At 35.9% G+C, this 23,089-nt stretch overlaps 1 protein-coding gene across 1 annotated transcript in view; it reads right to left on the bottom strand.

Annotated features, from left to right (window-relative positions):
• Positions 1-23,089, bottom strand: part of DNAI4 (dynein axonemal intermediate chain 4) — a 123,572-nt gene that overhangs the window by 43,879 nt on the left and 56,604 nt on the right. Inside the window, 1 exon segment of the mRNA XM_059924219.1 lies at positions 6,318-6,512. Coding sequence (XP_059780202.1) covers positions 6,318-6,512 — 195 coding nt within the window.

Consider the following 23,089-nt stretch of genomic DNA (forward strand, 5'->3'; position numbering starts at 1 on the left):
CCCAAATAGCCAAAGCAATCTTGAGAAAGAAAAGCGGAGCTGGAGGGATCAGGCTCCCTGACTTCAAACTATACCAGAAAGCTACAATAATCAAGACAGTATGGTACTGGCACAAAAACAGAAATATATATCAATGGTACAGGATAGAATGCCCAGAGATAAACCAACGCACATATGGTCACCTAATTTACGACAAAGGAGGCAAGAACATACAATGGAGAAAAGACAGCCTCTTCAATAAGTGGTGCTGGGAAAACTGGACAGCTACATGTAAAGGAATGAAATTAGAACACTACTTAATACCATACAAAAAAATAAACTCCAAATGGATTAAAGACCTAAATTTAAGACCAGACACTATAAAACTCTTAGAGGAAAACATAGGAAAAACACTCTTTGACATAAATCACAGCAAGATCTTTTTTGACCTATCTTCTAGAGTAATCAAAATAAAAACAAATGGGACTTAATTAAACTTAAAAGCTTTTGCACAGCAAAGGAAACCATAAACTAGACAAAAAGACAACCCTCAGAATGGGAGAAAACATTTGCAAATGAAACAACAGACAAAGGATTAATCTCCAAAATATACAAACAGCTCATGGAGCTCAATATCAAAAAAACAAACAATCCAGGTAAAAAATGGGCAGCAGACCTAAATATACATTTCACCAAGGAAGACATACAGATGGCCAAGAGGCACATAAAAAGATGCTCAGCATCACTAATTATTAGAGAAATGCAAATCAAAAGTACAATGAGGGGACTTCCCTGCTGCTGCAGTGGTTGGGAGTCTGCCTGCCAATGCAGGGGACACGGGTTCGAGCCCCGGTCTGGGACGATCCCACATGCCACAGAGCAACTAAGCCCGTGCACCACAGCTGCTGAGCCTGCACTGTAGAACCCACGAGCCGCAACTGCTGGGCCTGCATGCCACAACTGCTGAGGCCCACGTGCCTAAAGCCTGTGCTCCGCAACAAGAGAGGCCACTGCAATGAGAAGCCCGTGCACTGCAACAAAGAGTAGCCCCCACTTGCCATGACCAGAGAGAGCCCATGCACAACAACGAAGACCCAACGCAGCCAAAAATAAATAAATAACATTTTTAAAAAACAACCAAAAAAAGCTCTACAATGATGTATCACCTCATGCCAGTCAGAATGGCCATTATCAAAAAATCTAGAAACAATAAATGCTGGAAAGGGTGTGGTAAAAGGGAACCCTCCTGCACTGTTGGTGGCAATGTAAAGTGATACAACCACTATGGAAAACAGTATGGAGCTTCCTTAAAAAACTAAAAATAGAACTACCATATGACACAGCAATCCCACTACTAGGCATATACCCTGAGAAAACCATAATTCAAAAAGACATGTACCACAATGTTCATTGCAACACTATTTACAATAGCCAGGACATGGAACCAACTTAAATGTCCATCGACAGATAAATGGATACAGAAGATGTGACACATATATACAATGGAATATTACTCAGCCATAAAAAGAAATGAAATTGAGTTATTTGTAGTGAGGTGGATGGACCTAGAGTCTGTCATACAGAGTGAAGTAAGCCAGAAAGAGAAAAACAAATACTGTATGCTAATGCATATATATGGAATCTAAAAAAAAAACAAAAAATGGTACTGATGAACCTAGCTGCAGGGCAGGAATAAAGACGTAGACATAGAGAATGGACTTCAGGACATGGGGTGGGAGGGCGAAGCTGGGGTGAAGTGAGAGTAGCATCAACATATATACACTACCGAATGTAAAATAGTTAGCTAGTGGGAAGCAGCAGCATAGCACAAGGAGATCAGCTCAGTGCTTTGTGATGACCTAGAGGGGTGGGATAGGGAGGATGGGAGGGAGGCTCAAGTGGCATGGGATGTGGGGACAGATGTATGCATATGGCTGATTCACTTTGTTGTACAACAGAAACTAACACAATATTGTGAAGCAATTATACTCCAACAAAGATCTATTTTTAAAAAAAATGTCCTTGTCTGCTTTTGCACCATCTCAGTCATCTTTACATCTGTTTCTATTAACTGATTTTTCTCAGTTATGGCTCACATTTTCCTGCTTCTTTACATGACTAGTAATTATTTTTATTGGAGGCTGTACATCATAAAATTTACAGCAATGAATGACTGGATTGTGTTTTCTTCCAAACAATACAGTGTTGAAGTTTGTTTTATCAAGCAGTGAACTTATGTTCAGATTATCTTGCTTTTTAAATTAGCTTTTTCTAAAGTGTGTGAAGGTAGGGATCTAGACTAGATAGAACAATTTAAGTATGAATGTATCTGATAATAAAGCTCTCAAATATATAGAACAAAATTAATAAGCTTAGAGAAAATAGAGACAAATCCATAATCATAATTAAAGATTCTAACAATACTCTCTCATTAGTTGATAGAACAGGTCAACAAAAACTCAATAAAGCTGAAAGATTTATAAAACACTATCAATCAATTTGACATAATTAACATCTAAAGAATACTGCACTAAATGATAGAATACCCCATCTTCTTGAGTGTGGAACATTCACCATATGCTGGGCCATAAAACAATTCTTAATAAATTTCAAAGGGTAGAAATCATATAGAATATGTTCTCTGACCACCATGCCAATGTTAAATTAGAATTCAGTAAGAAAAGATGAATAAAAAATTACTAAAAACTTGGAAACTAAACAGTATACTTTTAACTAACCTAAACATCAAAGAGAAACTCACATGGGAAATTAAGAATTTTTTGGAATTGAATAATAATAAAAACACAAGATATCAATATTTGTAAGAGGCAGGAAAATTTATAGTATTAAATGCCTATCTTAGACACGAAAAAAGATGTAAAATCAATGATCCAAACTTCCATCTTAAGAAGCTACAAAAAGAAGAGTAGATTAAATTCAACGAAGAAAAACATAAAAGTAAAAATGAAAATAACTGAAGTTTTTTTTAAAAGGACCAAAAAATTGAGAAAATCATTGAAACAAGAAGATATTTTTGAAAGGATTAGTATAATTGAAAAAGCCCCAACTAGACTAATAAAAGAGAAAAGTCACAAATGACCAATATCAAGAATGAAATAGGAGATACCACTATAAATCCTACAGATATCAAAATAATTTAAAGAGAGGATATTATGAACAACTTTATGCATATAATTTCAACAACATAGACAAAATGGGTAAATTCCTCACAAATTACCAAAACTGACACAGGTAGGAATAGAATAACCCTATATTTGTCAAAGAAATTAAATTTGCAATTTGAAAACTTTCTGTAAAGAAAACTCCATCCCAGATGGTTTCACTGGTAAATTTTATCAAACATTTAAAGAAGAAATAATACGCAAATTTTTTTTGAAAACAGAGAATGAGGGAAGACTTTCAAACCTCATATTATAAGTCCATCATAACACTAAAGAACTTCAAAGGAACAGAAAATTACAGAAAAATATGTTGCATGAGACTAGTCACGAAAATTCTCAATAGAGTATTAGAAAATTGAATTCAACAGTATATAAAAAGGATAATATATCATAACCAAGTGAAGTTTAACCAGAGGAATTCAGTTTGTTTTAACATTTTAAAATCAAACAATGTAACTGGCCACATTGACAGATTAAAGGAAAAAATTACATAATTGTTTTAATAATTTAGAAAATGTTTTGAACAAAATTCAACACCCATTTATGTTTTAAAATGTCTAGCAAACTGGAATGAGAAGGAAATTTCCTCAAACCAGTAAAAGGCATCTATAAAAAACTATACTTAACATCTTATTTAACAATGAAATACTGAATTCCTTTATCCTAAGTTCAGAAACAAGACAAAGATATTTGCAACCTTGGGGCAGGCAAAGATTTCTTAGAGAAGACATGGAAAGTATTTACTACAAAAGGAAAAACCGATAGATAAGACTTCATCAAAATTAAAAACCTCTGCTCAACAACAGACAAATATATGTTATAGGCTTAAAGAAAATAGTTGTATCTTTCAAGGAGCTTGTATCCAGAATATATTTTTTTAAAAAAAGCTCCTACAACTTGATTTTTTTTTAAAAAAGACAACTCAATTTTAAAATGCACAAAGAACTTGACCAAATATTACACAGAAGAAGATATACAAATGACAAAAAAAGTTATTAAAAAGATTGCCAACGGCAGGCATTATCAAGAATGTGGGGCTTCCCTGGTGGCAGTGGTTAAGAAACCACCTGCCAATGCAGGGACACGGGTTCAAGCCCTGGTCCGGGAAGGTCCCACATGCCACCGAGCAAGTAAGCTCATTCACCACAACTACTGAGCCTACACTCTATAGCCCGTGAGCCACAACTACTGAGCCCGTGTGCCACAACTACTGAAGCCCACATGCCTAGAGCCCGTGCTCTGCAACAAGAGAAGCCACCGCAATGAGAAGACCACGCACTGCAATGAGGAGTAGCCCCCGCTCCGCAATGAAGACCTACGGCAGCCAGAAAAAAAAAAAAAAAAAAAAGAAGAAGGTGGAGCAACTCCTGTATATTTCTTGTGGGATTGTAAAATGGTACAAATAATCTGGAAAGGTATTTTGCAGTTTCTGAAAAAGTTATACATACATCTATTCAAAGACCCAATAATTCCATTTCTAGGTATTTACCTAAGAGAAATTAAAACATATATCCACAAAAAGAAACACAAAAATGGTCATAGCAGCTTTATTCATAATAGCTCAAAGATGTACAGGTGTCCATCAGCAGGTGAATGAATATACAAATTATTATGGTATGTTCATAAAAAGGAGTAGTACTCAGGAAAAAATGAACTACTTATATACATATCAATGTAGATGAATCTCAAAAACATTATGTTAAGTAAAAGAAGCCAGACACAAAAGAATACTTACTATACGAACCCACTTATATGATATACCAAAATAATTTATCTATAGTGATAGAAATCAGCTTAATGCCTGTCTATAAGGGTGTACATTTTAACTGGAAAACAGCAGAAGGGAACTTTTGGGGTTGGTAAATATATTCTCTGTCTTGATTACAGTATTAGTTATACAGGCTTATACATTCTTAAATGTATCAAATTATGTAGTTAAAATATATGTATTTCATTATATGTAAATCTTACCTCATTAAAAAATTTCCTACTATATTTCTATTTCTTAGATACATTTAAAGAAGTGACCTACCACCAGTTTTGTTTTCAAAACATCAAAATTTACAGTACTCAGGGCTTCCCTGGTGGCGCAGTGGTTGAGAATCTGCCTGCCAATGCAGGGGACATGGGTTCGAGCCCTGGTCTGGGAAGATCCCACATGCCGCGGAGCAACTGGGCCCGTGAGCCACAATTACTGAGCCTGCGCGTCTGGAGCCTGTGCTCCGCAACAAGAGAGGCCGCGATAACGAGAGGCCCGCGCACTGCGATGAAGAGTGGCCCCCGCTTGCCACAACTAGAGAAAGCCCTCGCACAGAAACGAAGACCCAACACAGCCATAAATAAATAAATAAATAAATAAATAAATAAATAAATAAATTTACAGTACTCAGTAAAACTTTAATCTTATAACTCTAATTATGGGATGAAAAATTTATATAAATGATAAAAATTTTAAAACATCAACCTAATATGAGATAAGAAACATAGTTTTTCAATATTCTTAGATGTAAGTAACCAAAAAGGTTTACATCCATTTGTCACACATGCAATTTTATAACCTAATTTTTTGATGTAGGCATATAGACAATCACTTTTGACTTGAAGGATCAAGAAAGATTTCATAAAGGAGTTTGCCCTAATCCATACTTGAAAGCTGGGAATTGAAATTGAAAAGTTGAATTAGATAATCTCTCAAATCCTTCAAAATATTTTGTGAATCTATGAGATGGGATTTGTAGCAATAAGAGTATATAATTAAATTAGGGAGAGGTAATAAAAGCTAGAACCTGGAAAGTATAAATGGCAATGGAAAGGGGGGTTTGATTATGAGAGAATAATTCAATGAGGGAACAACGGAGAGGAAAGAGCCAAAGGTAAGGGTCTACACCTTTTTCTTTGGGGTTCCTGGTCTGGACTCTTGCTACTCACATGTTTAGTGCTGAAAACTATATAAAAATGTCTTCTGATCAGTGATAACTCAGTCTAGATATTACATTTAGAAATAATAACATCATTCGATTTTTAAAATTATTTGAGCTTGACTAAAAGTGATTATTTTAAAATATCTTTTGTAAAGTATAAAATCTTTATTTCAAAACAACACCATGTTTTTTAAAAAAAGTTTTTTAGTGTTTTAGTATATAATGTATTAAATACCTTTTAAAACAGGAAGCTGACGATAAGCTGCAAGTTTTGGCTGAAATATATTTTCCATTATAACTCGTTCCATAAAAAATAAGTCCTGTTGGAACTTATCAGATTTCAATACTGCCTCTGAGTTGTCTTCTTCTTCATCATGGACTTTAGCCAGAATTACATTTTCAATATCCATTAGAGAACTACCTTCACTAACTGTAAAATACAAATATGATGCAATGCTAAAATAATTCAAATAATATTAGCTGGTTTGTACATTCGAAAGATTTAAGAAATGATATTTTGACATCACTATTTGTTTTCCTCCAGTATTTAACAACTTCAATAGACATTTATCGAATGCCTTTTACAAACCAAGCACATACAAGATATACATAAATTATCTCATTTTGGAATTCTTAACCACTCACAAATGTCTGTTTTCCAGAAAATAAGCAATGATAACTCATAAGGTAATTTGTATCTCTATATATTTTTATTCAAATTGAAATAAAATTATTATCAGTCTTCAGATAAAGGTTTGATTTGATTATTGCTTTATAGGAACAATAAATTAATTTTTATTGATTTTATTTTTATTGATGCTATAACAAATTACCAAAAACTTAGTGGATTAAAACCATACAAATGTATTACCTTAGAGTTCTGTAGGTTAGAGGTCTGACTCAGGTCTCACTGGGCTATAACCAAAAAGTTAATAGGGTTATGTTCCTTTCTGAAGGCTCTAGAGGAGAATTCATTTCCTTGCCTTTTCCAACTTCTAGAGGACACCAGCAACCCTTCCTCCATCTTCAAAAGACAGCAATATTGCATCTCTCTGATAGTGTTCTGTCATTACATTTCTCTCTGACCAGAACTGGAAAAAGTGCTCCAATTTTAAGTACCCGTGTGATTAGTTTGCGTCCACTCCGGTAACCCAGGATAACCTCCTTCTTTGAAGATCCTTAATGTAATCACATCTGGAAAGTCTCTTTTGTCATGTAAGGTAATTTATTCACAGGTTCCAGAGATTGGGATGTGTATATATTTGGGGAATGATTATTCTGCCTACCACATTACTTAGTAAAAAAACAGAATGAAGGGGAATCCTGCACCCATGAAGATGAAGTAGACACTTTTTCTTATTCCTCTTCTAAATACAACTAAAAACCCTGGACATCATATATAAAACAAACATAGGAAGCCTTTGAAAACCTTTGATAGAAGGAGGCAAAGCAACAAGAGAGCTCAGGACCCAAGGAATGACACAGTGGTGAGTTCCCTGGATTCCTTATTGCTGCATATACTCCAGACAAACCTCCTCTCTCTAGCCAAAAGACCAGGAAAAGAAAAACCTTGCAAGAAAAAAAAAAAAAAACTTTTAGAATATAACCATTCCACTCCAGACAAAAACACAGAGAAAAAATTGTAGCCCCACCCATTCCACAAATTCCACTAGCCAAGTGGGGAGCCTAGACTTCCATCCTTGCCAGGCTCTAACAAGGCATCCCAATCTCCCAGCCTTCCAGTGGGTGTGGTGTCAGAAAAGGATCAGTAAGGAACCAGGACTTTCAATCCTAACAAAAATAATAACTGTGCTGCCCTTTCTGCAATGTCAGCAGAGACCAGTTGGGGAACATGGAATTCCACACCTACCTGGCAGTAACAAGGTGTCCCTTCTTCTCCCCAATAGAATAGTCAGAGTTGGACTGGTAGAGTCAGAACTTACAGAACTGCCCCAAAGTAATAAAGCCAAGTCCCAATCCATGGTGTCAGGGAGTGGTAATGAGGTGCTCCTATCCCTCCCAGTCATGTATCAATGGAAATCAGAGCTCCCCGCCTGCCCCTGCAAAACAGTAATGAGGAGATGATCCCCTCCCTCACTGTAATTGAAGGCCAAGTGGAGAACATGGATTTCTACAAAACCCCACTTCTACTCCCGCCTAGCAGTAATGGAGCAGTAAATTCCCCTGTCAAAATAGTGTCAAACAAAGCCTGCTAAAAAGGAAGGTTTAGAGAAGATCCAGTTCTCATGACATAATGCCCAAAATTTCTAAATTTCAACTGAAAGTCACTCATCATACAAAGACACAAGAAAATCTCAACCTAAATGAAACAAACAAACAAATAAACAAATAAAATCAATAGATGCCAACACTGAGATGACAGAGATATGTGAATTATCTGACAGTTTAAGGCAATCATCAAAAAAAAGTTTCAAGCATTTATGAACACATTTGAAACAAATGGAATAATAGAAAGTATTATCAAAGAAATTAAAAATCTTAGTAAACCAATTCAAGAACCAAATGGAAATTTTAGAACTGAAAAATGAAATAATCAAAATTTTAAAATTCAATGGATGGGCTCAACAGCAAAATGGAGGGGACAGAGGAAAGAATTAGTGAACTTGAAGAGAGAACAATAGAAATTACCTAATCTGAAAAACAGAAAGAAAATAATCTGAAAAAAACAAAAAAGAACAAAGGCTCAAAGGCCTGTGGGACTATAACAAGATATCTAACATTCATGTCATTGGGGAGAGCAGAAAGAGGATGAGACTGAAAAATGTACTTGAAGAAATAATAGCTGAAAATTTCCAAAATTTAGCAAAGAATAACATACAGAATCAAGAAACTCAGTGAATTCCAAAGAAGATAAACCTAAAGAAATCCACACCAAAACATCATACTCAAATTTCTCAAAACTGAAAACAAAGTAAACAAAAATATAGAAAGCATTAAGGAAGAAATGATGTCTTATATACGGAGAGAAATAATTTGAATAACAGCAGATTTATCATCAGAAACTATGGAGGCCAGAAGGAAGTGGCACACATTTTCTAAGTGATGAGAGAAAATAACTTTCAACCCAGAATTCTATATCCACTAAAAATATTTTATAGGAATAAAGGTGAAATTAAGATATTCTCAGATGAAGAAATACTAAGAGAATTTGTTGCCAGCAGATCTTCCTTAAGAATGGCTAAAGGAGAATGGCTAAACAAAAAGGAAATTATTTTAAAAAAGAATTTTGGAATATCAGAGAGAGTAAAAATATAGGTAAATACAATTTCCTTCTTCTCTTCAGTTTTCTTCATTATGTTTGATGGTTGATATAAAAATTATAACTAGCTGATACAGTTCTAATGTTCAAATACTCCATTTAAATATTTAGAGGAAATATTTAGGGCAAGTATATAAACAGGGGAGAGTGAAAAGATATAAAGGGGGGAAGATTTCTACTCTTAAACTGGTAAAATGTCAACACAAGTGGACTGCAATATGTAGAGCATCTGCTAAAAAAGCTCCACAAAGAGATAAACTCAGAAATACCACAGATACATTAGAATGGAATTGTGAAAAAGAAAATGAGTTACCAACAGGAAGACTGAAAGTGGGGGAATGGAAAAAGGTATTCCATTCAAATGGAAATAAAAAGAAAGCTGGACTAACTATACTTATATCAGACAAAATAGACTTCAAAGATTATTACAAGATACAGAGAAAGGCATAATATAATGATAAAGGGATCATCCCAACAAAAAGGAAAACACTTGTAAATATATATACACTCAACATAAGAATATTTAACTACATAAAGCTAATACAAATAGACATAAAGGGAAAGATTTTATAATAATTTAACAAGAATTATTATAATTGTAGAATAATATAACAATAATACATAACTGTATAATAATAGAAAGGGACGTTAACACCTCACTTACATCAATGGACAGATCATCCAGACAGATAATCAAAAGGAAACATTTGGCTTATACAACACATCAGATCAGATTGTTTAATAGGCATACAAAACATTCATCCAAAAAACAGCAGGATACACATTCTTTTCAAGTGCACATTGAATATTCTCCAGGGTAGATCACACGTTAGTCCACGTACAGGTTTCAGTAAATTTAAGAAGACTGAAATCATATAAAGCATCTTTTCTGGCCACAAAGGTATGAGACAAGAAGTCAACTACAAGAAAAACCTGGAAACACAAACATGTGGAGTCTAAACAACATGCTACAAAAAAACCAGTGAGTTACTGAAGAAATCAAAGAGAAAATCAAAAATACCTTGAGATATGAAAGTGGAAATACAACATTACAAAATCTATGGGATGCAACAAAAGCAGTTCTCAGAGGAAAGTTTATAGTGATACAAGTCTACCTCAGGAAACAAGAAAAATCTCAAACAATTTAAAATTACACCTAAAGGAACTAGAGAAAGAAGAACCAACACCCCCACACACAGTTACTAAAAGGAAGGAAATAATAAAGATCAGAGCAGAAATAAATGATATAGACACTAAAAAACAATAGAAAAAAAATCAATGAAACTAAGAGCTGGTTCTTTGAAAAAATAAACAAAATTGATAAACCTTTAGCCAGACTTTTCAAGAAGGAAAGAGGGCTCAAATAAATAAAATCAGAAATGAAAGAGGAAAAGTTACAACCAACACTACAGAAATATAAAGTATTATAAGAGATTATTATGAACAATTACATGCAAACAAATTGGACAGCCAATTTGTTGTTTAGAAGAAATGGATAAAGTCCTATAAATACACAACCTACAAAGACTGATCATAATAAAATAGAAAACCTGAACAAACAGATGACTAGTAAGGAGATTCACTAATTAAAAACCTCCCAACAAACAAAAGTCCAGGACCAGACAGCTTTACTGGTGAATTCTACCAAATATTTAAAGAAGGATTATTACCTATTCTTCTCAAATTATTCCAAAAGAGTGAAGAGGGAACACGACCAAATTCATTCTATAAGGCCAGCATAGATACAAAAATCAAAGACAGTAAAAACAAAAAGAAACCAACAGGTCAATATCCCAGAGAAACATAGATGCAAAAATCCTCAACAAAATATCAACAAACAAAATACAACAATACATTAAAAGGATCATACACCATAATCAAGTGGGATTTATCCCAGGCATGCAAAGATGGCTCAGTATCTGCAACTCAATCAACATGATACACCACATTAACAAAACAAAGGATAAAAATCATATGATCATTTCAATAAATGCAGAAAAAAGTTTTGATAAAAGTTAACATCAGTTTATGATAAAAACTGTCAACAAAGTGGTAATAGAGGAAACATCCTTCAACATAATAAAAGCCATATATGACAAACCCACAGCTAATATCATACTCAACAGTGAAAAGCTGAAAGCATTGCCTTTAAGATCAGGAAAAAGACAAAGATGCCCACTCTTCTCTCTATTATTTAACATAGTATTAGAGAGATCTTCAAGTTGGCAGAGGAGTAAGATGTGGAGATTCCCTTCCTCCCCACAAATACTTCAGAAATACATCTACATGTGGAACAACTCCTAAAGAACACCTACTGAATGCTGGCAGAAGACCTCAGACTTCCCAAAAGGCAAAAAACTCCCCATGTACCTGGGTAGGGCAAAAGAAATAAGAAAAAACAGAGACAAAAGAATAGGAACAGTACCTGCACATCTGGGAGGGAGCTGTGAAGGAGGAAAAGTTTCCACACACTATGAAGCCCCTTCACTGTGGAGACAGGGGGTGGCCGGGGGGAAGCTTTGGAGCCATGGAGGACAGCACAGCAACAGGGGTGAGGAGGGCAAAGCACAGAGATTCCTGCACAGAGGATCAGTGCCGACCAGCACTCACCAGCCCAAGAAGCTTGTCTGCTCACCCGCCGGGGTGAGTGGAGACTGAGAGCTGAGGCTTCGGCTTTGGCTTCGGAGGTCAGATCCCAGGGAAAGGAATGGGGTTGGCTGCGTGGACACAGCCTGAAGGGGCTAGTGCACCAGAGCTAGCCAGGAGGGAGTCCGGGAAAACGTCTGGAACTGCCTAAGAGGCAAGAGACCATTGTTTCAGGGTGTACAAGGAGAGGTGATTCAGAGCACCGCCTAAACGAGCTCCAGAGACAGGCACAAGCTGTGGCTATCAGCGCGGACTCCAGAGATGGGTGTGAGACTCTAAGGCTGCTTCTGCAGCCACCAAGAAGCCTGTGTGCAAGCACAGGTCACTATCCACACCTCCCCTCCCGGGAGCCTGTGCACCCCGCCACTGCCAGGGTCTCATGATCCAGGGACAACTTTCCCGGGAGAACACACGGCGCACCTCAGGCTGTTGCAACGTCATGCCAGCCCCTGCCACTGCAGGCTCACCCTGCATTCCATACCCCTCCCTCCCCTCGGCCTGAGTGAGCCAGAGCCCCCTAATCAGCTGCTTCTTTAACCCCATCCTGACTGAGAGAAGAAAAGATGCCCTCAGGCGACCTACATGCAGAGGCAGGGACAATTCCAAAACTGAACCCCAGGAGCTGTGCGAACAAAGAAGAGAAAGGGAAATCTCTCCCAGCAGCTTCAGGAGCAGCGGATTAAATCTCCACAATCAACTTGATGTACCCTGCATCTCTGGAATACCTGAAGAGACAATGAATCATCCCAAAATTGAGGCAGTGGACTTTGGGAGCAACTGTAGACTTGGGGTTTGCTTTCTGCATCAATTTGTTTCTGATTTTATGTTTATCTTAGTTTAGTATTTAGAGTTTATTATCATTGGTAGATTTGTTTATTGATTTGGTTGCTCTCTTCTTTTTTTGTTTTTTTCATACATAGATATATAGATTTTTTTTTCCTTTTTCTCTTTTTGTGAGTGGGTATGTGTATGCTTCTTTGTGTGATTTTGTCTGTATAGCTTTCCTTTTACCATTTGTCCTACGGTTCTGTCTGTCCGTTTTCTGTTTGTTTGTTTGTTTTTTTAGTATAGTTTTTAGTGCTTGTTATCATTGGTAGATTTGTTTTTTGCTTTGGTTGCTCTTTCTTTCTTTCTTTTTTTCTTCTTTTTTATATTACTTTCTAAATTTTTTTTATTTTTAATAATTAAGAATTTTTTCATTTTAATAACTTTTATTTTATTTTTTCTTTCTTTCTTTCCTTTTTTCTCCCTTTTCTTCTGAGCCATGTGGCTGACAGGATCTTGGTGCTCCGTCCAGGTGTGAGGCCTGTACCTCTGAGGTGGGAGAGCCAACTTCAGGACACTGGTCCACAGGAGACCTCTCAGCTCCACATAATATCAAATAGCGAAAGCTCTCCCAGAGATCTGCAACTCAACGTTAAGACCCAGCTCCACTCAACAGCCAGCAAGCTACAGTGCTGCACACGCTATGCCAAACAAATAGCAAGACAAGAACACAACCCCACCCATTAGCAGAGAGGCTGCCTAAAATCATAATAAGGTCACAGACATCCCAAAACACACCAGCGGTCATGACCCTGCCCACCAGAAAGACAAGATCCAGCCTCATCCACCAGAACACAGGCACCAGTCCCCTCCACCAGGAAGCCTACACAACCCACTGAACCAACCTTACCCACTGGGGGCAGACACCAAAAACAACGGGAAATACGAACTTACAGCCTGCAAAAAGGAGACCCTAAACACACTAAGTTAAGTAAAATGAGAAGACAGAGAAACACACAGCAGATGAAGGAGCAAGATAAAAACCCACCAGACCAAACAAATGAAGAAGAAATAGGCAGTCTACCTGAAAACGAATTCAGAGTAATGACAGTAAAGATGATCCCAAATCTGGGAAATAGAATGGAGAAAATACAAGAAATGTTTTTAACAAGGGCCTAGAACTACAGAGCAAACAATGATGAACAAAACAATGAATGAAATTAAAAATTCTCTAGAAGGAATCAATAGCAGAATAACTGAGGCAGAAGAACGGATAAGTGACCTGGAAGATAAAATAGTGGAAATAACTACTGCAGAGCAGAATAAAGGAAAAAGAAAGAAAAGAATTGAGAACAGTCTCAGAGACCTCTGGGACAACACTAAATGCACCAACATTAAAATTATAGGGGTCCCAGAATAAGAAGAGAAAAAGAAAGGATCTGAGAAAATATTTGAAGAGATTATAGTTAAAATCTCTAATATGGGAAAGGAAATAGTCAATCAAGTCCAGGAAGCACAGACAGTCCCATACAGGATAAATCCAAGGAAAAACACGCCAAGACACAAATTAATCAAGCTTTCAAAAATTAAATACAAAGAAAAAATATTAAAGGCAGCAAGGGAAAAACAACAAATAACATACAAGGGAATCCCCATAAGGTTAAAAGCTGATCTTTCAGCAGAAACTCTGCAAGACAGAAGGGAATGGCAGGACATATATAAAGTGATGAAACAGAAAAAACCTACACCCAAGATTACTCTACTCAGCAAGGATCTCATTACCATTTGATGGAGAAATTAAAACCTTTACAGACAAGCAAACGCTAAGAGAATTCAGCACCACCAAACCAGCTTTACAACAGATGCTAAAGGAACTTCTCTAGGCAGTAAACACAAGAGAAGGAAAAGACTTACAATAACAAACCCAAAACAATTAAGAAAATGGTAATAGGAACATACAGATTGATAACTACCTTAAATGTAAACAGATTAAATGCTCCAACCAAAAAATATAGGCTGGCTGAATGGATACAAAAACAAGACCCATATATATGTTGTCTACAAGAGACCCACTTCAGACCTAGGGACACATACAGACTGAGAGTGAGGGAATGAAAAAAGATATTCCATGCAAATGGAAATCAAAAGAAAGCTAGAGTAGCAATTCTCATATCAGACAAAATAGACTTCAAAATAAAGACTATTACAAGAGACAAAGAAGGACACTACATAATGATCAAGGGATCAATCCAAGAAGAAGATAAAACAATTGTAAATATTTATGTACCAAACATAGGAGCACCTCAATACATAAGGCAAATGCTAACAGCCATATTAGGGGAAATCGACGGTAACACAATCATAGTAGGGGACTTTAACACCCCACTTTCACCAATGGACAGATCATCCAAAATGAAAATAAAAAAGGAAACACACGCTTTAAATGATATGTTAAACAAGATGGACTTAATTGATATTTATAGGACATTCTATGCAAAGAAAACAGAATACACTTTCTTCTCAAGTGCTAATTCTACAGGATAGATCATATCTTGGGATACAAATCAAGCCTTGGTAAATTTAAGAAAATTGAAATCGTATCAATCATCTTTTCTGACCACAGAGCTATGAGACTGGATATCAATTACAGGAAAAAAATCTGTAAAAAATACAAAAACATGGAGGCTAAACAATACACTATTAAATAACCAAGAGATCACTGAAAAAATTAAAGAGGAAATCAAAAAATACTTAGAAACAAATGACAATGAAACCACGACAACCCAAAACCTATGGGATGCAGCAAAAGCAGTTCTACGAGGGAAGTTTATAGCAGTACAATCTTATCTCAAGAAACAAGAAACACCTCAAATAAACAACCTAAACTTACACCTAAAGCAATTAGAGAAAGAAGAACAAAAAACCCCAAAGTTAGCAGAAGAAAAGAAATCATAAAGAAAAAATCAGAAATAAATGAAAAAGAAATGAAGGAAACAATAGCACAGATCAATGAAACTAAAAGCTGGTTCCTTGAGAAGATAAACAAGGTTGATAAACCATTAGCCAGACTCATCAGGAAAAAAAGGGAGAAGACCGAAATAAATAGAAATAGAAATTAAAAAGGAGAAGTAACAACTGACACTGCAGAAATACAAAGGATCATGAGAGATTGCTACAAGCAACTATATGCCAATAAAATGGACAACCTGGAAGAAATGGACAAATTCTTAGAAAAGCATCACCTTTGCAGAATGAACCAGGAAGGAATAGAAAATATAAACAGATCAATCACAAGCACTGAAATTGAGACTTTGGTTAAAACCTTCCAACAAACAAAAGCCCAGGACAAGATGGCTTCACGGGAGAATTCTATCAAACATTTAGAGAAGAGCTAAAACCTATCCTTCTCAAACTCTTCCAAAATATAGCAGAGGGAGGAACACACCCAAACTCATTGTACGAGGCCACCATCACCCTGATAGCAAAACCAGACAAAGATGTCACAAAGAAAGAAAACTACAGGCCAATATCGCTGATGCAAAACTCCTCCATAAAATACTAGCAAACGGAATCCAACAGCACATTAAAAGGATCATACACCATGATCAAGTGGGGTTTATCCCAGGAATGCAAGGATTCTTCAATATATGCAAATCAATCAACGTGATACACCATATTAACAAATTAAAGGAGAAAAATCATATGATCATCTCAATAGATGCAGAGAAAGCTTTCGACAAAATTCAACACCCATTTATGATAAAAACCCTTCAGAAAGTAGGCATAGATGGAACTTACCTCAATATAATAAAGGCCACATATGACAAACCCACAGCCAACATTGTCCTCAATGGTGAAAAACTGAAACCATTTCCACTAGGATCAGGAACAAGACAAGGTTGCCCACTCTCACCACTATTATTCAACACAATTTTGGAAGTTTTAGCCACAGCAATCAGAGAAGGAAAAGAAATAAAAGAATCCAAATTGGAAAACAAGAAGTAAAGCTGTCACTGTTTGCAGACGACATGATACTATACATAGAGAATCCTAAAGACTCTACCAGAAAACTACTAGAGCTAATCAATGAATTTGGTAAAGTAGCAGGATACCAAATTAATGCACAGAAATCTCTTGCATTCCTATACACTAATGATGAAAAATCTGAAAGAGAAATCAAGGAAATACTCCCATTTACCATTGCAACCAAAAGAATAAAATACCTAGGAATAAACCTACCTAAGGAGACAAAAGACCTGTATGCAGAAAACTATAAGACACTGAAGAAAGAAATTAAAGATGATACAAACAGATGGAGAGATATACCATGTTCCTGAATTGGAAGAATCAACATTGTGAAAATGACTATCCTACCCAAAGCAATCTACAGATTCAATGCAATCCCTATCAAACTACCAATGGAATTTTTCACAGAACTGGAAGAAAAAATTTCACAATTTGTATGGAAACACAAAAGACCCCGAACAGCCAAAGCAATCTTGAGAAAGAAAAACAGAGCTGGAGGAATCAGGCTCCCGGACGTCAGACTATACTACAAAGATGCACTAATCAAGACAGTATGGTACTGGCACAAAAACAGAAATATAGATCAATGGAACAGGATAGAAAGCCCAGAAATAAACCCACACATATATGGTCACCTTATTTTTGATAAAAGAGGTAAGAATATACAATGGAGAAAAGACAGCCTCTTCAATATGTGGTGCTGGGAAAACTGGACAGCTACATGTAAAATAATGAAATTAGAACATTCCCTAACACCATACACAAAAATAAACTCAAAATGGATTAAAGACCTAAATGTGAGGCCAGACACTATCAAACTCTTAGAGGAAAACATAGGCAGAACACTCTATGACATACATCACAGCAAGGTCCTTTTGACCCACCTCCTAGAGAAATGGAAATAAAAACAAAAATAAACAAATGGGACCTAATGAAACTTAAAAGCTTTTGCACAGCAAAGGAAACCATAAACAAGACAAAAAGATAACCCTCAAAATGGGAGAAAATATTTGCAAATGAAGCAACTGACAAAGGATTAATCTCCAAAATTTACAAGCAGCACATGCAGCTCAATATCAAAAAAACAAACAACCCAATCCAAACATGGGTGGAAGACCTAAATAGACATTTCTCCAAAGAAGATATACAGATTGCCAACAAACACATGAAAGTATGCTCAATATCACTAATCATTAGAGAAATGCAAATCAAAACTACAATGAGGTATCACCTGACACCAGTCAGAATGGCCATCATCAAAAAATCTACAAACTGTAAATGCTGGAGAGGGTGTGAAGAAAAGGGAACCTTCTTGCACTGTTGGTGGGAATGTAAATTGGTACAGCCACTACAGAGAACAGTATGGAGCTTCTTAAAAAACTAAAAATAGAACTACCATATGACCCAGCAATCCCACTACTGGGCATATACCCTGAGAAAACCATAATTCAAAAAGAGTCATGTACCACAATGTTCATTGCAGCTCTATTTACAATAGCCAGGACATGGAAGCAACCTAAGTGTCCATCGACAGATGAATGTATAAAGATGATGTGGCCCATAAATACAATGGAATATTACTCAGCCATAAAAAGAAACGAAATTGAGTTATTTGTAGTGATGTAGATGGACCTAGAGTCTGTCATACAGAGTGAAGTAAGTCAGAAAGAGAAAAACAAATACCGTATTACATATATATGGAATCTAAAAAAAAAAGAGGTTATGAAGAACCTAGGGGCAGGATAGGAATAAAGACGCAGACGTAGAGAATGGACTTGAGGACACAGGCAGTGGGAAGGGTAAGCTGGGATGAAATGAGAGAGTGGCATGGACATATATACACTACCAAATGTAAATTAGATAGCTAGTGGGAAGCAGCCGCATTGCACAGGGAGATCAGCTCCATGCTTTGTGACCACCTAGAGGTGTGGGATAGGGAGGATGGGAGGGAGATGCAAGAGGGAGGAGATACGGGGATATATGTATATGTATAGCTGATTCACTGTGTTATAAAGCAGAAACTAACACATCATTGTAAAGCAATTATACTCCAATAAAGATGTTAAAAAAACAACAACAACAAAGTCAATAGTATTGAAAGTCATAGCCACAGCAATTTGACAAGAAAAAGAAATAAAAAGCATTTAAATTGGAAAGAAAAAAGTAAAACTGTCACTGTTTACAGATGACCTGATACTATATACAGAAAATCCTGAAGACTCCACCTAAAATGTATTGGAACTAATAAGTGAATTCAGTAGAGTTCCAGTATAAAAATTAATGTAGGGACTTCCCTGGTGGCACAGGGGTTAAGAATCCACCTGCCAAGGGAAGGGACATGCGTTCAAGCCCTCATCCAGGAAGATCCCACATGCTGCAGAGCAAATAAATCCATGTGCCACAACTACTGAGCCTGCATGCCACAATTGCTGAAGCCTGCGCGCCTGGAGCCCATGCTCCTCAACAAGAGAAGCCATCGCAATGAGAAGCCCGCATATCGCAATGAGAAGCCCGCGTACCACAACAAAGAGTAGCCCCTGCTCACCACAACTAGAGAAAGCCCCTGCATAGCAACGAAGACCCAACACAGCCAAAAATAAATAAATAAATAATAAAAAATTAATGTACAGAAATCTGTTGTATTTCTATTCACTAATAACAATCTATCAGAGGGAAATTAAGAAAACAATTCCATTTACAACTGTATCCAAAAGAATAAAATACCTAGAAATAACTTTAACAAAAGAGGTAAAAGGACTATATTCTGAAAACTGTAAGACATTGATTAAAGAAATTGAAGTCAAGGCAAATTAATGGACAGATATACCTTGCACATGGGTTGAAAGAATTAATACTGTTAAAATGTCTGTACAACCCAAGGCAATCTCCACATTCAGTGCAATCCCTATCAAAATTGCAATGACATGTTTCACAGAACTAGAACAAATAATTCTAAATTTTGTATGGAAACACAAAAGACCCCAGAGAGCCAAAGCAATCTTGAGAAAGAAGAACAAAGCTGGAGGTATCATGCACCCTGATTTCAAGCTATATTCCAAAGCTAAAGAAATCAAAATAGTATGGTACTGGCATAAAACAGACACAATAGATCAATAGAACAGAATAGAGAGTCTAGACATATACCCACACTTATATGATCAATTAATCTATGACAAGGGAGACAAGAATATACAATGAGGAAAAGTCAGTCTCTTCAATAAATGGTGTTAGAAAAACCAGAAAGCTATACGCAAAAGACTGAAACTGCTCTCCTTTCTTAAACCATATACAAAATAAACTCAAAACGGATTAAAGACCTGAATGTAAAACCTGAAACCATAAAACTCCTAGAAGAAAACACAGACAGTAAACTCTTTGACATAAGTCTTAGTAATACATTTTTGGATCTGTCACCTCAGGCAAGGGCAGCAAAAGCAAAAATAAACAAATGGGACTACATCAATTTCAAAAGCTTTTGCACAGAAAAGCACACTATCAACAAAATGAAAAGGCAATCTATCGAACAAGAGAAGGCATTTACAAATCATGTATCTGATAAGGGGTTAATATCAAAATATATAAAGAACACATACATCTCAATATCAAAAAATCAAATAATCAGATTAGAAAATGGGCAGAGGACCTAAGTAGATATTTTTCCAAAGAAGACATACAGATGGCCAACAGACACATGAAAAGATGCTCAACATCACTAATGATCAGGGAAATGCAAATCAAAACTACAATGAGATATCACTTCAAACCTATCAGAATGGCTAACATCAAAAAGACAGTAATGACTTCCCTGGTGGTACAGTGGTTAAGAATCCACCTGCCAATGCAGGGGACACGGGTTTGATCCCTTGTCCAGGAGGATCCCATGTTCCGCAGAGCAACTAAGCCCGTGAGCCACAACCACTGAGCCCACGTGCTGCAACTGCTGAAGCCCACGCACCTAGAGCCCGTGCTCCACAACAAGACAGGCCACAACAAAGAAAAGCCCGTTCACCGCAACGAAGAGTAGCTCCCGCTCACTGGAAATAGAGAAAGCCCTCACATAGCAACGAAGACCCAACGCAGCCAAAAAAAAGAAAAAAAGAAAAAAGAAAAGACAATAAGTAACAAGTGTCAGCAAGGATGTAGAGAAAAAAGAACCCTCTTGCACTGTTGGTGGGAATGTAAATTGGTACAGCCACTATGCAAAACAGTATGAAGATTCCTCAAAAAACTAAAAATAGAATTACCATATGATCCAACAATTCCACTGCTTGGTATATATCTGAAGAAAATGAAAACATTAATTTGAAAAGATACATGCACTCCAATATTCATAGCAGCATTATTTGCAATAGCAAAGATATGGAAACAACCTAAGTGTTCATTGATAGATAAATGGATAAAGAAGATATGGTATATATATAATGGAATAATACCAAACCATAGAAAAGAATGAAATCTTGCCACTTGCAACAACATGGATGAATACAGAGGGCATTTTCCTAAGTGAAATAAGTCAGATAAAGACAAATATTATATGATTTCACTTACATGTAGAATCAAAAAAGCAAAATAAATAAACAACAAAAACCAGAAACAGACATAGATACAGAGAACAAACAGGTGGTTGCAGGGGAAATGAGTGTGGGTGGTTGGGTGAAACAGGTAAAAGGGATTAAGAGGTACAAACTTCCAGTTATAAAATAAGTCACAAGGAAGTAATATACAGCATAAGGAATATAGCTTATAATACTGTAATAACTTTGTATGATGACAGATGGTTACTGAACATATCCTGGTGATTATTTCATAATGTATTTAAATGTTGAATCAGTATGTTGTAAAACAGAACCTAATATAATATTGTATCCATTATATGTCAAAAAATTTTAAAAAGAATAGCTAAAAATCCAAAAAAAGTAACAATATCAAATATTGCCAAGAATGAGAGCAACAGGAATACTCATTCATTGCTTGTGGCAATGCAAAATGGTACAACCACTTTTGAAGACAGTTTCATAGTTTCTTAAGAAGCTAAGCATACTCTCACTATATGATCCAGCAATCATACTCCTAGGTATTTACGCAAATGAGTTGAAAACTTATATCCACACAAAAAGCCAACACATGAATGTTTATAGCTGCTTTATTTATAATCACCAAAAACTAGAAGCAACCAAAATATCTTTCAATAAAGTAATAGATAAACAAACAGTGGTACATCCATACAATGTAATATTATTCAGTGATAAAAATAAATGAGCTGTCATGATAAGACATAGAGAAATCCTAAATGAATATTGTTTAGTGAAAGGAAACAGTCTGAAAAGGCTGTATATTATACAATTCCAACTATATGATATTTTCGAAAAGGCAAAAATACAGAGACAATAAAAAGATCAGTGGTGGCCAGGGGTATAGGGAAGGAGGAATGATAGAATAGGTGGAGCACAGGAGAAATTTAGGTCAGTGAAATTATTCCATGTAAAACTGTAATAGTGGAAATATGTCATTATGCATTTGTCAAAACTCATAGAACAGTACAGCACAAGGATTAAACTGTAATGTAAACTATGAATAATAATATATTAATATGGGTTCATGAATTGTAACAAATGTACTACATTAATGTAAGATGTCCAAAATAGGGGAAATTGTGTGTGGAGTTGGGACAAAGATGGAGTTATATGAATCTCTCAGTACTATCTGCTCAACTTTTCTATAAACCTTTGCTTAAAATGCCTACTCATTTTTTAAAATCTAAAACCCTACTGCAAAAGAAAAAAAAAGCCCTTAAGAGAAAATAATTTTTCTCTGTGAACTGAGCTATGGCCTTATACACTTTCAAAAATGAAAACTATGGGCCTCTTTTTCCCTTGAATATGATAATAGAGGTTAAAATATAACCCATACATTCAAAGTTTAAATGGAATAGAAATACTTCTTAAAGCAATATGGATCATATTTAAAGTTTTTCTCTTTGTGTTTACATTACAAAATCTCAGAGTCAAAAGGGACCTTAGAGGTGACCTAGTCCTAGTTTTTATCTGAATTACTTTAATTCTCAATAAATCTGATCATTTGGCTCTGTTGCATACATTTTTCTATGTTTTATTTTCTCCCTTTTCCTAGTTCTGGGGTCTCCTATTCCACTAACTGGCCATAATAATAAAATAAAATTTATTTTCACTTTGTATTGTAGTTATTGAATATAATTATATTATCCCTTTTTGCTTTTAAAAGCACACCCATACACACATGAAATAAAAGACCCACAATTTGAGACATTTTCC

Source organism: Balaenoptera ricei, chromosome 1 (assembly GCF_028023285.1).
Source record: "Balaenoptera ricei isolate mBalRic1 chromosome 1, mBalRic1.hap2, whole genome shotgun sequence".
NCBI classification, from domain to species: Eukaryota; Metazoa; Chordata; class Mammalia; order Artiodactyla; family Balaenopteridae; genus Balaenoptera; species Balaenoptera ricei.